Consider the following 17,988-nt stretch of genomic DNA (forward strand, 5'->3'; position numbering starts at 1 on the left):
GTTTGAACATGGTTCAAATCTCTATGACGTTGACTTCACAACACGTTTCATTATCTTTTTTTCAGTCCATGGTGTAACACGACGTTCCAATGTTCCTATAAATTTAAATAAATAATACTTAGTAAAATATATGATAAGTTACGAATTTAAAGAAATAATACATGCATAGTTTCTTTTCTTGTAGTACCACTGTTGAATAGAGGCTCGAAAAAACTCCATTAACATAGTAATGGGTAATTTCCGGGAATGACGACTTAGAGCGTTGATTGATTCTGCACTATTAGACGTCATGAAACCATATCTTGCTCCAAGTTGATGTACTATTGACCATCTTTCAAACCTGACATCTTCTAGTGTTTGAGCACATTGAGGCAAAAAACGTCTTAAACAATTTATATGCTTATTAAAATCCACTTCCCGATAAGCTTTTACAGCCTTCCAGTATGTCCATTTGTGATTTTTTATACCAGCAGACCTTGATTTTAGATTTCTGTACAAATGAACACCACAAAGTCTATGAAAAGCATCTGGGAAACACCTTCTAGCAGCGTTGTCAATTGAGTTTGCCCTTTCAGATATGATTGTCATATTACTAATATGATCTATGCAATCCCTAAGATGCCCCATAAACCATGTCCATGAATCAGAGGTTTCAGATTTGCCAACCCCGTAAGCTATTGGCAGTATTCCATTGTTAGCATCCATGGCTACTGCTAATAAGTTTACTCCAAGGTATCGACCTTTTAAATGTGTTTCGTCAACTATAATAACTGGACGCATGCAAGTAATAAACCAACGAATCTACAAAATCATATACACAAGAAATATAATCATTTAAATGTGAAATGCATGCAACTAACAAAAATTAGTCAAAAAAATTATAATTATTTACTAACCGCAGCACCAATGGCGATAAACAACAACTCAAAGCGTCCATCTCTATCTGTTTTGATATGAGTTACCGACCCAGGATTTTTCAGCTTTAAATTGTGACAATAAGCCGGCAGTTGGACAAACGATGCTTCTGGCGACCCCCTCAACAATTCCAAGGCATAACATTTGGCTCTCCAAGCTTGAGAATATGAGATACTAATCTTGAACCGAGCATTCATGTCAGTCATAATTTCATGTCCCCGATATACCCTTCCATTCAAAAACATCAGAAAACCACCCAACACCTTTTTGTTTGCCTGTCTATGGTGAGGAAAAACTTGGGTTCTTAAACATGTATGTTTATCAATAAAAGTCCTAACTTGAAACATTTCGCAATCTTTTATCCTCTTTGCAATCATACGCCACGTAAAGTTTTTGTCAATCATACACCTTATTAAAAAACGATCTTTGCTTGATTTGTTAACTTTTAGTTGATAGACATCTTCCACACATTTCGTATACAAAGCTATCTTCAAGTCTTCCTTTGTATCAAAACAATCATCTTTCTTGATACGAATAACTTTTGTGTAACAATCAACTGCTATCTTTACCAACTCTTCTTCCGGTATCTGAAGTAATTCTTGTATATTCCAGTTATACTCCTGTGGTATTTTCTTCTTTTTCCTTTCTTCGGGGACTTCTTCTTCTTCTTCTTCTTCTTCAGGGTTATATGAATTACATAATGGATGTTCAACATGTTCATTCACAGTCGTAACTTCCTCTTCATTATCATCAACAACATCTTCCTCGGCAGTGGCTGTTTCATCATCAAAATCTGGGTATTTACCAATATCAAAATCATTACATGCAGGGTCTGTTTCTTCTTCCATCACATCATCAAAATCCGAGTATTCCCCAAGATCAAAGTCCGGGTATTGACCAAGATCAAATTTCGAATACTGACTAGTACTCACAATTTTTTCTGTTGGCTCATAATCGTCTAACTGGTCAATACGAAAACCAGAATTTGGTGCTGAAAGTTGATTGGGATTTGGATTAGGAAAAGGTTGTGGGTTTTGAGATTGTGTTTGGTATTGGAAATGTGGTGAAACAAAATTTGCTTGGTGATGAAATTGTGGTGGAACCATTAAATTTTGGGTTGAAGAACTTAGTTGATTACTATTCGCTAGTGACCCAACTTCACTACTTCTAGGTTCAACAACATACAATGTAACATCATCTTCTTGCGAAACACTAATGTAAGCAATGAATCGTTCAACATCTTCATTGTCGGTTAACAAATAAATTTTACCTTTTCTCTGATAAGATAGCCTAAATCCACTTAGAGGCTCTAAATTCAATTTATTTGCAACACGTAACATTAGAGTTTCATAAGTTAACTTTTTTAATGACAATTTTAGTTGAAGATTCATAGGTAAAGGCACATATTGTAAAACACCATGAATATTCTCTCATGACCCTCCAAAAAACAAATCTATCCAAACATGATCAACATTAGATGATTTCATTCTATAAATTGTAAATTAATTTACTAAACAAACGAGCTATAAACTAGATATCATCACTAACTTAGAGAAAAACATACATTTATTAAGTTGATAGTTGATAATTTGGGAGATAAATCATTGAAAAATTATATAGAAATAAAATTATGTAAAAAAAATTAGAGATAGGGAAGAATGTCGTTGGATATAGGAACAGATGTCGTCAGAGAGAGTGATAGATAGAGATGAAATGAGTTGCGATTTAGGGATTTAGGTTATGAGTTGCTGCTGTTGCGTTGTTATATACCCAAAACATTTGTGTTGCTAAACTAAAACTTGTTGCGAATTTGAAATTCAGTTGCAAATTTGAAATTCCGCGTTGCGAATTTGACTTCTATGTTGCGAATCTGTAAAATCGCAACACGAATTTGAAAAATCGTAATGAGATTTACATATTCGCGTTACGAAATTGAAAACTGAGTTGCGAAATTAGAGTTCGCGTTGCGAATTTAAGATTACGTTACGAATTTATTGGTCATTTTGATAAATCTAAAAAAAATTAATTAAATTCATATATTACCGTAGCTATTTTCACTAAAAGAAAAGAGTCAGAGGGGAATCTGTATAACTTGATAGGACTGAAAGATTGAAACTTTTTGGGGTAATCTTGGGATCTTATTTGCTATAGCTTCGGTAGTCTTCATCCGACCTTTGCTGCTGGTTATTGATTTATTTGAGGCGAGTCATTTATCCACTTGGTTTGATTCTTCACCTTTATTTCTTTAAGAACCTGCAATTCAGTCTTTACATGTCATGAGTTTCATGGTCATCCTGAGCTGGAAAGAACCTGCTTTTTTCTTCTTCTTCTTTTTCTTGCTGTTTGTCCTTATATTCAATTGATCTAGCTAGAAACTTGATGCTTTTCACTCGTTTTTAGCTTAAACATTCTGGGTTTGCACAATGCCAGGTTAGGTATTTTGTTTGCAATCATTTATACTCGGTTCACTAGCTTGCATTGGAGACAATGCAGCTGAACAGATATAATTCGTCGTAGGCAATTCAATATGCATAACCCACCTCCTAATCTTATATAAAATATTTGTCTGCCTAGTTTATGGAGTTATTTTAGCTTTCTTCTCCTCTGGGCTTCTTTAAATCTACTTTGATTTTGAACTTATTCTCTAGTAATTGTTTTAGCTCAAACGAGTGATTAGTACTGGCATTTACTCAATTATGTTTTCTGCTGCTGTTTACGATCTTCCATATTGGAATGGCGAATCTTTTGCCAAGCCCTGTTCATTGTTGATTCTTCAATTAAAAGTATTTTCTTTTGAATGAATTGTGTAACTTATACTTTAAATTTACTGTATATTTTTGGACTTTTTATATAGATTTTGTGATACCTATGTTTATATGCTTGAATGTATGTTCTATATGTAGACGGAAATATTATTGATTATGAGCGGATAAGATTCTGCATTATGAATTGGATTAAAAAGGCTTTTAAGGGGCGTACCCATAAATCTTCCGAGAGACATTATCATGGACACTATGCTGAGGATAGTCCCTTTTATCCTTCTTCTGGCTCAGGGGTATTTACATCTGTTACCGTTTTCCTTTTCTCTTGATTGCTGTTTATATTTTTCTCAACATTTTTTGATGGTTTGGTCCCATCTGCTTTCTGTAATGCTGCTGCTGCTGTGAAATGCATAAAATCACTTATGTCTTTGGCTATGTTGCATAGTATATATGTGGCCAATTAGATTTTGAAACACTTCATTGTTTGAGCTACTTTAGTTAATGTTTTGAATATACTTTCTATGTTATATCTTGGTCTCAACCTTGAATGTAGGACTCATGGCGGGAGCATGAGAATGAAGAGATAGATCGTGCTATTGCTCTATCCCTTCTTGAGGGAAGTCAGAAACGGAGAAATGTAAAAGGTGAGTAGCATGTCTACACGATTTTTATGTGAATGTATTTGCCAGCTGTACTTTATGGCATCAGCCAATAGTTCCCAAAATAAATTGTCATTTTCTTCTCTACTTGTTCTTATTTTCTAACATGCCATAAATTGAATTATTATGTTTCTCAAATTATCGGTTAGATGATGATTATCGACTAAAAGAAGATGAGCAACTTGCGAGAGCTGTACAAGAAAGCTTGAACTTTGAACCTCCTCCACAATATGAAAATCAAAATACATATCAACCTATGCCAGCCCATTTTCAGATGGGATACAGGTACATAATACGCCATTAATAACAATAATGATTTCGTACCAACTCATTTAAATAGGGCTGAAATATGAATCTATCTTTGAACTTTTTATTCCTGCAATATGCTAATATGGGCTCCCATTGGCATCAGCAATGAAGCATTTCATGCAAAGACCTGTTGATATAGCTTATTCCATATCCTTTTTTCTCCCATGACCAAATTATTGTTGTTTTTGGCAGGATTTGTGCTGGCTGCAATACTGAGATTGGTTACGGAAGATTTCTAAATTGCCTTGGTTTATTTTGGCACCCAGAATGCTTCTGTTGCCATGCTTGCAACCTCCCAATTTCTGATTATGAGGTACAAATTTTTGTGGCTACCAATGTTACCATCTTTGGTTCCTTCACTAGACGTTTGATTGATGAATAAGCTAATTTAGATCTGTACTTTCTTCCGTAGTTCTCTATGTCTGGGAATTACCGATTTCATAAATCTTGTTACAAGGAGCAGTATCATCCAAAATGCGAAGTCTGCAACCACTTCGTAAGTTTTATTTCCTGCATTGGGTTAATATTCACTTTGTTATAAATTTGTGTTGCTTCTACTTCATTGAATGTGTAAAGTTTTAAAGTCGAAATTATTTATGATTTGCTGCGTATTTCAGTGCATTTATTATATATGTCAGTGATGAATTTATGGCAATGCCAAATCATGAGTGGTTTTTCAGTTCTTACCTGATAATTTTTTTTTGATAAGAATGACAGGCCTCCTTAAAAACCTCCTTCTTGATCAAAGAAGGAGGAAAAGAGTGCCTTAGAAACTTTATTACTCCTCCGAAATTACATAAGATTTAACGTAGACACCATACTGAAAAAACACAACAGACTAAGCTACTCAACATAACCGAAAACCTAAACTCAAACGATAAAACGCACTGGAAACGACTAAACATCAACCAATTCCCATCTTTGCTAAACTATCAGCCTCCCCATTACACACCCTTGGAATCAGTCTAATAGAGTGCACCCTGTCCGTGATAAAAGATGAAATCTCTTTAACTAATGGGAGGATAAAAACTGGGGCCATAGCTGGTGTATGGACCCATTCCACAGCCGACTTACAGTCACTTTCCACAATCAACCTTCCAACCTTAACCCAACAAGAAGACATATAGATTTCAATGCCTCTCTTAATAGCCTTTAACTCAGCAACCGGCGGGGGACCCTGACCTACATTTTCTGAAAAAGTCAGAAGGGAGTTGCTATTCCAATCTCTCAAAATACCTCCTATACCTCCATTTGAGCCATCAAGTCTAACAGCTCCATCGACATTCATCTTCAAAAAATCCATAGGGGGTGGAATCCAGCGAGAAACCTGAAAATTGTAAATGTTGAGAGCTTTAATACCATCTGCAAGAGATGGATCACCAATCAGCACATCCTCCTGAATAGGACACTTAGGATACTTGGCTAGAAACCATTTAGATAACCTGAATCTAGCAATAAAAAACAGAGACATCCTATCCAAGGGGGAACCATCGAACACCATTGCATTCCTAGCTTTCCATATCGACCAAATACTACTCCCGGGATAAATTTCCAAATCAACGATTTCCCCCTCAGCTCACCCCAAGAACATAGCAAAGAAGGTGGATCCTTTGGAAGGACTAAGGCTATTTCCCAATAGCTTGCTATCTTGTTCCAAAGTTCCCAAACAACATCACATGAAATAAATAAATGCTGAACTGATTCCACCTGTTTTTTACAAAACGGACATAAAATTTCATCCCCTAGCTGCAAACCTCTTTTCACCAACTCCTCTCTCACTGCCACTTTCTGATGAGCTAGCTGCCACAGGAAGACTTCAACACGAGGAGGAGATAAACCATGCCACACCCCTTTTACCCATAAATCGGACTCCCCAGACACCTTGCCGAGTTCCTTTCTACAAGATTTCACTGAAAACAGTCCATCCCCACTTGCAGACCAAGAAAGAAAGTCTTCAACTGAATCAGTCAGTTTAAAGTCCTTCAGTTTTGTCATTAAATCCAGCCACTGATCCAACTCCCAGTCACACAAATTCCTTCTGGTATCGATGTTCCACACCCAACCGTTCGAATCTGAACTTCCAAACTCAGCGACCATACCCCATTTATTTGTTGACAACGCATACATTCTAGGGAAAAGATATTTTAAAGGAGACTCATCAGCCCATGAATCCGTCCAAAATGCAATAGACTTTCCATTTCCCAGTTTCAACTTGGAGTTAGATCTGATACGTTCACCCTCCGAGTCGTTCTTCAAGAAATTGTTGGCAATCCCTCTCCAAATCCAAGAAGATTTGGGCGAAAAAACCTTACAAATAGACATGGAATTACTACTTACCTTGTGCCTGCAACATAACACACTTTTCCACAAAGTATTTTTTTCATTGGCGAACTTCCACACCCATTTTCCCAAAAGAGCCCGATTAGATATGTTCACATCAAGAACACCAAGGCCACCACAATTTAGAGGCGTGCAGACTGATTTCCAATTAACCCAGTGTATCTTCCTTTTGTCCTCATTATCCCCCCATAGGAAACTGGCCATTAAAGAATTAAGCTTCTTACCAATTTTACAAGGCATTCTAAAAAGAGATAAGAAGAATATTGGTAGGGATGTTAACACCGACTTTAATAAAACTGTCCTGCCCGCCAATGAGAGACAATTAGCTTTCCAGCCGGCTAGTTTGGAACTAAAATTCTTGAAAACTGGATCCCATAAGGCTTCTGAGTTTTTCTTAGCACCTAGAGGAAGTCCCAAGTAATCTGTTGGAAGAGAATCAATAGAACAGCCCACCGAAGATGCCCATTCTGATAAAACTTCCTCTTCCACATTAATACCAAATAGCTTACTCTTAGCTAGATTAAGATGCAACCCTGTCATAACACTAAAAATCCTCAATACTCTCTTGACATTTTTAATCTGGGAGAGAGATGCTTGACAGAAGATGATCAAGTCATCTGCAAATTGTAGATGTGTCAATCGAACAGAATTTTCAGATTCCCCAATAACAAAGCCTTGAAACAGACCCCTGTCCACTGCTTTAGATATCATCAAATTAAGCAGCTCACCTACAATGTTAAACAGTAGCGGAGATAAACTGCACCCTTGCCTAAGTCCTTTGGCCATGTGGAACTCTTCCGATGGAGACCCGTTTACGAGAACTGAGATTGAAGCTGTTGAAATACACTGAGATATCCACGACAACCATCTCTTACCAAAACCCATCTCTGACATTATTCTAATTAAAATTGGCCATTCCACGGAATCATAAGCCCTACGAAAATCTACTTTGAAGGCAACCCCTTTTAACCCTTTTTTCCTCCAGTAATCAATCCCTTCGTTTGCTATAAAAGCACAATCCAGCAACTGTCTCCCTGGTATAAACGCAAACTGAGAGTGACTAATAATATCACCAACACAACAACTCAGTCTCTTCGAAAGAACTTTAGAAAGTATCTTGTATAAGCTGCCTACAAGGCTGATTGGTCTAAATTCCTCTACACTGTCCGGATTAAGCTTCTTCGGAATAAGTGTGATAAAAGCATGGTTTATACCGTGCTCCCATTTCCTTCCAAAATAGAAATCTTCAAAAAATTTCAACACGTGCTCCTTTAAAATCGGCCAGCAGTTTTTAAAGAAACCCATGGTGAAACCATCTGGTCCTGGAGCTTTAGAGCTGTCTGATGAAACTATAGCTTGCCAAATTTCCTGTTCTAAGAAGTGCTCTTCAAGCTTCTTAGACTGATCCCCTGATAGCTTAGCAAAATCCAGTAGTAAATCCTCCGTTTCCAATGTTGAATTGGAATTATAGGCTGCCTTGAAAAATTCTGAAATATGTACCTTTAATTGTTGAGGATCTGAAACCACACTCCCATTTATCTTCAAGCTTAAGATTTCATTTCTTTTGCTTCTGTTCAGAGCAGACAGATGAAAAAACCTTGTGTTCCTATCCCCCTCCTTGATCCATCTTGCCCTTGACTTCTGAAACCAGATGCTTTCTTCTGTCCTATACAACCTCCATAGATTTGTCCTACACAGCCTCAACTGATCCCACTCCTGCTTCGAAAGAATTCCACCTTGAGCTTTAAGATCCAATTCATTAATTTTCCTCTCTAAATCAGAAATCGACTCAGGGATCCCAGTAAATTTACTGCTGGACCAATTTCTGATTGAATTTTTAGTACCTTTTAAGATACTGAAAATACCCCTTTTATTATTTCTCCCCCTCATAGCAAGCATTGAAGATTTAACCAATTCCTCAAATCCTTCCTCCTCTAGTAAATAATTAAAAAACCTGAATGGTTTCGGTCCCCAATTAACAGCTTTGTCCTCTAATGAGACAGGATTATGATCAGATAGGGATTTAGGCAAGAGACTTTGCACTACATTTGGAAAACATGACAGAAACGTCCCAGAGATTAAGAACCTGTCTAGTCTTTCCCAAGTCGAGTCTTCTCTATTATTGCACCAAGTATACCTTCCTCCCACCAACGGTAGATCAATTAAATGTGATTGCTGTAAGAAGTTTCTAAATAAATCAATAGAATGCCAGTTTTGTGATTTTCCCAACTTCTCGTCCGGATCAAGATACACATTAAAATCTCCCCCAATACACACTAACATATTTTGAGCCGAAACAAACTCCAACAATTCCCTGAAAAAATCTTCCTTTTCTGCTTCAATTGATGGACCAAAAATCTGAAGGTCATATGAGCACATATCAATACCATGTTATAGACTTATATGAAAGTGTGGTTTATAGTTGATATACATGAATGTAATTCCAAATATAGAGATAGAATTTAATGGAATGGACATTACAAAAAGAAACTACAGAATACAGAAAACCTCTGCATCCATAGCATGTCCAAATCTTCTATCCTACACTGTTTTTGAGTAGTTTTAAAAGGGAAAAAATGGTGAATCTAATGATCTTAAGCATGTCACTCATTTCTTGTTGCTATTGTCCTTTTGGATGATTTCTTTTGACAGATCCCAACGAACGCAGCTGGTCTTATTGAATATAGGGCGCATCCTTTTTGGATCCAAAAGTACTGCCCTTCTCATGAACATGACGGTACTCCACGATGCTGCAGCTGTGAGCGAATGGAGGTTAGTATGATTAAACATGCACAGATTTCTTAGTGTATTTGAGTTTACAAACTCCATACTATCTATGATGAATAAGAATAAAGTTTGACACATTTGCTCATCATATGCAGCCACAAAACATGGGATATGTGCCCCTTAATGATGGACGGAAGCTCTGCCTAGAGTGCCTGGATTCTGCAGTAATGGATACCAGGGAATGCCAACCCCTTTATCAGGATATACAAAAATTTTATGAAGGCTTAAATATGAAAGTCGAGCAGCAAGTTCCGTTACTCCTGGTTGAAAGGCAAGCTTTGAATGAAGCCAGAGAGGGAGAAAAGAATGTAAGTTGAAAATTTCTGAAATAACGACATCAAAAGTAATATCTAGGACTGCTCTATGTTCATGTTAATATTTCTCTTCGTTCATGTCTAACTGCTATTGAAGCACTTGCCGGCATGCTTCTGCTTCTAGATGTCGTGTCATGGAAATACTCACCAGCAGTAGTTTGTTTCCTCTGGATATGATTGCATTCTAAAAGTTCCACCTTGGGCAGGGCCATTATCATATGCCGGAGACTAGAGGACTCTGCCTTTCTGAGGAGCAAACTATCAGCACCGTAAGAATACTTGAACTTTTATTTGCTACTGTTTGATCTTAATAATTTTCATTGGTCTTTTTTACTTATTTCTCTAAGATCATACCATCTTCAACTTAAAATCATCAGATTCTAAGGCGACCAAGATCTGGGACAGGAAATCGTGCAGTGGACATGATAACAGATCCCTACAGGTTGACACGCCGATGTGATGTGACTGCAATTCTCATTCTTTACGGCCTGCCAAGGTATTGTTTTAATTCCCATGATTGCTTTATATGTGACTGCATTACATTTAGGGGTTGTTTGTTTGCCTCTTAATGGAACCATTCAGTACTGAATGCTGAACCGTTCAGCATTCAGCGCGTTTGTTTCGCACCTCTGAATGATTCAGTGCTGACTGATTCAGCAAAACAGTGTTGAATGATTCAGCAAAACAGTTCATTCTGAATGATTCAGAGCCAGTAAACAAACAGCATGTCACATTCAGAGCTAATTCATCCAGTGCTTTTGAATCATTCAGCATTTGAATCATTCATTGCTTAATCATTCTGAAGTAAACAAACAACCCCTTAGTCAACGGTGATTGAATGAAAGAATTGCAATTTTAAATCCTAATAATCTCTTCTTTTTCTTTCTAATTTATCAAATTCTTCATGTGCTTCAACGTAACATGCATATCTGTAGCGGTTTTTGCAAATTTTGATTGCTCTTTGTACCTTAAGTAACGTTGATGTATTTGTTGCGAACATGTATATCTTGAATTTGTAGGTTGTTAACTGGATCAATCTTAGCCCATGAGATGATGCATGCATGGATGCGACTTCAAGGTGCGTTCAGCTTCCATCACAAGCAGTTAAAAATGTGTTATTTTCCCCATTTAGAGGCACTAACAGTGACACATATGCTGTTTGTTTGTCAGGTTTCCGGACTCTTAGTCAGGATGTTGAGGAGGGTATTTGTCAAGTGTTAGCACACATGTGGTTACTTACCCAGCTCGAATCTGCTTCAAGCAGCAATGCTCCACGGTCTTCTTCGTCTGCTTCGAGTGGTAGATTAAAAAAGGGCAAAAGATCTCAATTTGATAGGAAGCTTGGGGAGTTCTTCAAGCACCAAATTGAACCAGATGCTTCCCCTGTATATGGAGATGGTTTCAGAGTAGGTCATCGGGCAGTTTATAAATACGGTCTTGGAAGAACCCTTGAACATATTCGGGTGACCGGGAGGTTCCCTTACTGAAACCCCAAATTCTCTAACACATTTCCCTATTCTTTCAGAGAGTTGAAACTGTGCCTTTTCATTTTAGAACCAAAGGCCCCTAGCGCTTAGGATAATATTCATGTCTCTATAGGGTAGTTTTAGAAGCATTGCCAATTTTCATTCCTTGTGGCTGTCAGTGCCATTCTTCATTTTTTTATATAATTAGTTTATTGTTTTTGGACCCTTTTTTAGAACAAAATTATTTAAACATTTCATTTATAAAGAAATTTCGTTTCATGTGTACATGCGTCTGCTCAAATTTTGGACAGAACTGACACTAGTTCCTCCATGTTCGGTCTGTTGGTTCTTTTGTTAAGCAGGCTACACTTAATTGAGCCATCCGCAAGGAAAACCCTGTCCAGTTGTTGCACAATGCCCAGGATCAATGAAAAAATTGAGCTCAGCTTTTGCACCGTCTTATGGAAACCAGCGTTTCTGATAGTATTTATCTTCTTCTTGTGTAATGATTGCATTTTTTTCCGGTGATCAATCGGTTCGAATAACACAACTCCAAAAGCAAAGACATCGATCTTGGAAGTAACCTGCCATATATCTGTAAACTTTGGCTCGAGATAACCTCTAGTCCTTGAAAAAGCGATGCTGCTCTTTTCATTAACCACCGCTCTTACTAGGCTGAAGTTTTCAGTTTTGGCCCTTAGAGCACTGTCCCCTTGTACATGAGGCAGGTTTTGTGAAACGGTGAAGAAAGAAAAAGGCCATCATTTTTATACACACCTTGAAGCTTTATCAGATTGAAATGATTGATATTCTTCAACAAATGTATTTCCTTTGATACGTCAGGACTCAACCAATATATATTCTTTCAACACTTGCACCGAGATAAAAGGACGTTGAGCCTTGTAGATAAAAACGTTCACGTTGGCCCGTCTATTTGTGAATTGTCTAAGTTTCTAGTTTAGTAAACATAAGCAGGACCCAAGAGCCCATTTGATTTTACCTGTCAAGCAGCCCAATAGGACCCAACCAACTTCAAGTCTTCAACTACAGCATCGACTTCCTATGCTTTCCCCGTTTCGAATTTTAAAAAAAAAAAAGCCATGGAAACAGTAGCAGCATTTTCTTGCTACAAAATTTTCATATCCCGGTCATGTCTTATGACCTCGAAACGTCGTATTTGACTCATCACCGACGGCCGAAAATGATATTAGCACTGTATAGCTGAGAGAATCTTATTAATAGTATGATATATAAAAATATATCAACTTAAAATATAATGAAAATATAAAAAATATTTTAAGATAACTCATTAATAATATTTTTATATATGAGATATTTTATTAAGAAAAAAATATGTTATCAATACTTTTTAACATGTGGATATAACTCAGTATTAATATTTTAATATATAAATCATGAATTTTATTTATTTTTAAGTAATTCAAATAAATTATTAAATAATAATTTGTTTTTTAAGATGTTAACATTACATTATTAAAAATAAAATGAATATACATAATTGAGTGAAACTCGTGCATTAGTAAAAGTAAAATTATAATTTGCTTCTAAACGTAAAATTAAAAATAATAAAAAAACTATAAATCTTAACTTTTACGATTGATTTATAATCACCGCTTCCACCGTAATTTTATTTTTTTTAGTCAAAATAATTTTCTTTAACTAAATTCGCTTTTAGAAAACCACACCAAAAACGGCTTGAGTCTGCAAGTGCTTTTACTGATGGTATGCACCTTTAGCATATGATGTTGAAAAAAGGCTTTGTCCAGGATGAGGTTGATTGTTGTACTCTCTTCGGGTGTTTTTCAAGATGGGAGATTTTGAAAGTGTTTTAGGATTTTGGAAAAGAATTTGGGCTAAGGGTTTTCCAAAAATAGGATTATTATTAATACAATGATTAACGGGCTGTGCAAGATTGGGAGAATGTGTAGCACCTTAAATTTAATGTGTCAACACTAGGTTTAAAGTGTCACATTCGGTCCAAAAGTAACCTAAAATCTATAAAAAAAATCCGTTAACTCTTAAACCTTCTTAAAAAATACATATTTCATAAAAAATACAAAACATTTGCAGCTGAGATAATTTGTATACAAAATGCAACACTCTGAACCTTTCATGATCCACAAAATATATAAAGCAGTTCAAAATATATAATCAAACATCATACCGAATAAATATATACAACCCCAAGTATAGATGATATGTACATGCCCCCTAATAGAATTCAGAACTATACTCTGATAGTCGAGATGCTAGAATTCCTCAATGACGGTGCTCCCTGGATCTACTGTAAGCTATCGAAATTCTTGAAAATGGTAAACAACTAAGGTGTGAGCTACAAGAGTTCAATAATGTATGACTATTCAAAGAAACACATATAACCATAAATTTAGAATGTAAGCGAAAAAATGTTATACAAACGTCATTTAAAATTTCTAATTGTACTAAAAGTATCATATTCTCGAGCTTTCGTTAACTTTATAAAACTTACTTGTCACCCCTTATTTATCTCATTTCTTGATGATATCACAGTCTCTTTCCAAAACATACCCATATTTCAATTGATATACAAATATAATATTGGCATAATGCAATAAAATACCCTTAAACTATAAAAAAACTACATCGGGTCTTTGATTTTACTATACAAAGATTGATTTTGGAAATTAACCGAACTGTAATTCAGTTATTGTTGTGTAAAAACATGACTAAATTAGGGATATTTGTTGATTTTTTAAAAAAAGAAAAGACAATATGTATCGTGAAAAATTATTCAAGGAATAAAGTGAACGATACAGAAGTTGAGGACAATTTTATGTGCACCTCCAGACGAGCTAAAACCCTTGATAGGGGCGGATGCCAAGGTGATGGAGTTTTGAGAATGTAATTCTTCGTGTTGCTCATCGTAGTACCCAAAAAAAAACAGTGAGTTTAAAGATTAAATTTTAGTAATTGAATTGTAAATATACTAAAAATTTTGAAATACTATAATTGTATGAGATACGATTTCTTTTAGTTTTATGACTATAATTTTTAAAATAATTATAATTGACAATTATTAATTAAATTTTATTAAGTATGTCGATTAAGGTTATAAATGAGACGAAACAAAACTTGAACTATCCGAGATCTACTCGGTCAAGCTCGATAAATATTCTATTTGAATGGACTCGACTCGAGTTCTGACTCGACTTGAATTCTTAACTAGCCAAAACAAGATTATTTGATATTCAACTCAAAAACCCACAAGCAACTCGAGTTTGAGTTTGAGGGTTCAATCGAGTTAAGTTTGATTTTTTTTATTTTGAGATTTTACGAGTTTAAATTTATGATTTCAAGTTCTATTTTAAAATTTTCGAATCGAGTCAAATTCAATAATACTCGAACTCGACTCATATAGTTTACTTCCCTAATCCCGATTCCTCTATAACGCGTTTATATCAACGAATTGATGCAATAACACGTGATTCGAGTTGAGGGATTATAGAAAAATAGGAGGAAAAAAGAAACAAATTTTCGGTCTAACGCTCAACAGTTTCCAGTAGAGTTGGCTAATGGCTTACATATCAAATCAACCGTAGCCGGCCGGCTTGACAAAAGTAGGACCTACACGCTTTGAAACTATCCCGTACAATTTTAACAACACCGATAACTTTGCCACGAGGCATCCAAGTAAGCTCAAATGAGCTCCGTCAATATGCTTAATCTACCGATACCCATTTCTTCCCAAATATATTTATTTATTTCGTAAAACAATATTATTTGAATTTACTTAAAAACAACAGTATGATCAGGGCTAAAAAATTAACGTAAGAAACAGTGGTGGCAACATGAAAATTGCTTCTAGTCCGCATAAATAATTAAACTGAAGCATAGACTAATGATGATGACCTTTGTGTTTAGCGATAAGTTTAAGAATTTGTTTATATTAATTTTCTTTTTAAATATGAATTAAAATTGGGTTATTTAATCTAGAAAATTAGAAAATAAACTTATTATCACTATCTAATAATTATTTTTATTTTAAAAAATTAAATATAAGTATCCAATTCCAATGCAATTTCTTTTTTAAAATAATATTTATTATTTTTCAATATTCAACTGTAATTGAAAAAACTAAAATGTCAGCCAGTTCCATTCATTTTCGGGGATATGTGTAACGAACATGGAGAATTTTCTAGGAAAATGACAATAATAATTTATTATTAGATCTATTAAAAAAATGAATTCATGTGATGAATAAAGAGTTATGCTTTGTATCAAAGCAAAATCAAGAAGTTAAAATGAGAATCACTGATTATGTACAAATTAAGGCATATTTATTGCTATTAAAAGGAATAAAACCACGAAAATTCATAAGCCACCTCAAAACAGCTCTTTTGCCATACAGATTTCGATTGAAGTAATCACCATACACAAACCCATCATCTGGACTTTCTTCTCCTTATTAAAAAAAATCCTTCATGTTTACAGTGTAATCGTTCTTGCAAAAAGGAAGAGTAAAGATTAATTGCAGTATATATAATATAATACCTGTAATAATCTACAATCGCCCATTGCTCTCTCTTCACTCAGCACCATCATCTAGAAATCTTTACAATTCCACCATTTCTTGATGATTAAGTCACTTTCTCGGCAAACAAACACTTGCCCTGAAAAGTAGGTAAACCAATTGAAATCCAGCAGCAAATTAACAAGCGTTTCCCATTTGGCCATTTGTTTCAAATTCAATCAAGAATCCAAAGCAAATGGTGATTGAAGGAGATCATAAGGTGCCCATAAAGCGTCCAGAGGACATGGCCTATTAGCATCAAGCCTCGCCCATGGTTTCCCTTTTCCACTCCATGTAAAAGACTAACCGGACCTGGATGCAAATCTCTGCACAAACCTCTATAATTATCGCCCCCGAGGCCATGCTGATTCCATCTGTGATCAACCGGCACTATATTTCCGGCGAAAACTAATAAAACGGTGGCAAAGAACCCAATTCGTAATTCTCATTCTTTTTTGAAGCTCCATCCATTCCTCAATCTTCGTCGTGTAATCTCCGTCTCTCCATCGATCAAGGTCGATTACCATAACTCCAGTGTTGAAGTAACAGGGTTTACGGTTCGCGAAAGTCAAAGATAAAGAAGGGTTTGACCAAAACGTTGGAGTAAAGTAGGTCGTGAAGTTTGCATTGCAATGCTCAGGTGCAGCCAAGACTGAGTCGTCTCCGAGTGGTTTGCGGCGAGTTTAGCTATGTCATCGACGAGAACCAGGTCTGAGTCAAGATACACGACTCGGCGGACGCATAAAGGAAGGAGATTGGCTAAGTAGCTTCGAGCGTAGTTCAAAGGGCAATCCAGAGCAGAGCGGATGGAGGTCGAAATGAGGCGCGAAAGAGGAGTCGTCGAAAGAGTAGACTCGGAAGTTGAGGTAAGGGAAGGAGGAGAGATGGTGGCGCGTAAAAGAGACGCGTTGGAGGTGGCGAGGCTACGAAATGGAAGGCAATGTTCTGAGGACAAGAGGAGTGTTGAAGTACCGAGAGAATAGCCGCCATGGACCCCCTGATGTAAGCTGTGTCAAGGGTCATTGCCACATGAACCGCTTGATCCGAGCATAAAACGGAATCCTCGCCATCCGATCCATCTTCATCACATTATCGGGCAATCCGCAGAATTATAGAACTGTGGGGCTTCCTTGAATTGTTGGGTTGTCGGTGTAGCGACGGCGGCATTAGCGGCTAAGGCAATGAGTAATAGAGAAAACTCAAATATTGGTGATTTACTCATTAGTGAAAAGGTTGTTGGCCAATTGGCCTTTTGGAGAGGATTTCAGAAGAGGGCAGGAGATAGCTGCAAATGGTGAGAATAAGGTTCGGAAGAGGAACCTTTAGGGGTGGGCTTAGCCAAGAATTTTCTTCGAGGGAGGCTGTTGAGTTCGCATTGATTCTAGATTGTTTTGTTTTGTATAATTATAATGTCTTCAAACTATATATGTGTATATATATATATATATATTCAGAAGGTACCCACTATGGTCCTACATCCTTTTCCATCAACTCTCAAATGCTATTCTCCATTTCACTCGATGAGGAAAGCCTTACATTTTGGTAAACATCTCTAATGGTGAAATTTGGGTTTATGTAATTTAGATTTGTATTAATTGTTAATTCTTGGTTTTTTAGGTGGAATCTTCTATGTTTATTGAATAACATGAGATCACAATTCCATCATCATTCATCTTTTTTAATCCTTGTTTTAAATTAATGAAACCAACATATATTTTGATTGAAGTTTAAGAAAAACGAAATGAATTTCATTGAAGTAAAATGGTGTGGTCGTTGATGCTTCTTCATTGTATGAAATTTAAGGCTTGAGATAGGTGGAGAATCGCAGTCCCAGAAAAGTGGTTCAGCACCGCAAAACAATCTGCT

General features: G+C 36.1%; 1 protein-coding gene and 1 pseudogene across 1 annotated transcript; one reads left to right on the forward strand and one right to left on the reverse strand.

The window, feature by feature from the left end:
• The first annotated feature begins 2,978 nt into the window (after window positions 1–2,978).
• On the forward strand, window positions 2,979–11,834 carry LOC120194550 (protein DA1-like). The gene is made up of 12 exons (XM_039196821.1): window positions 2,979–3,116; window positions 3,819–3,970; window positions 4,231–4,321; window positions 4,486–4,621; window positions 4,838–4,958; window positions 5,058–5,141; window positions 9,638–9,757; window positions 9,868–10,080; window positions 10,293–10,355; window positions 10,464–10,582; window positions 11,106–11,164; window positions 11,257–11,834. The coding sequence occupies exons 2-12, from the start codon at window positions 3,860–3,862 to the stop codon at window positions 11,571–11,573; spliced, it is 1,434 nt and encodes a 477-aa protein (XP_039052752.1). The 5' UTR covers window positions 2,979–3,116; window positions 3,819–3,859; the 3' UTR covers window positions 11,574–11,834.
• A 4,336-nt stretch (window positions 11,835–16,170) lies between these two features.
• On the reverse strand, window positions 16,171–17,344 carry LOC120194549 (annotated as a pseudogene).
• Window positions 17,345–17,988: the final 644 nt, after the last annotated feature.

This window comes from Hibiscus syriacus, unplaced genomic scaffold (genome assembly GCF_006381635.1).
Source record: "Hibiscus syriacus cultivar Baekdansim isolate YM2019G1 unplaced genomic scaffold, ASM638163v2 tig00116998_pilon, whole genome shotgun sequence".
NCBI lineage: Eukaryota > Viridiplantae > Streptophyta > Magnoliopsida > Malvales > Malvaceae > Hibiscus > Hibiscus syriacus.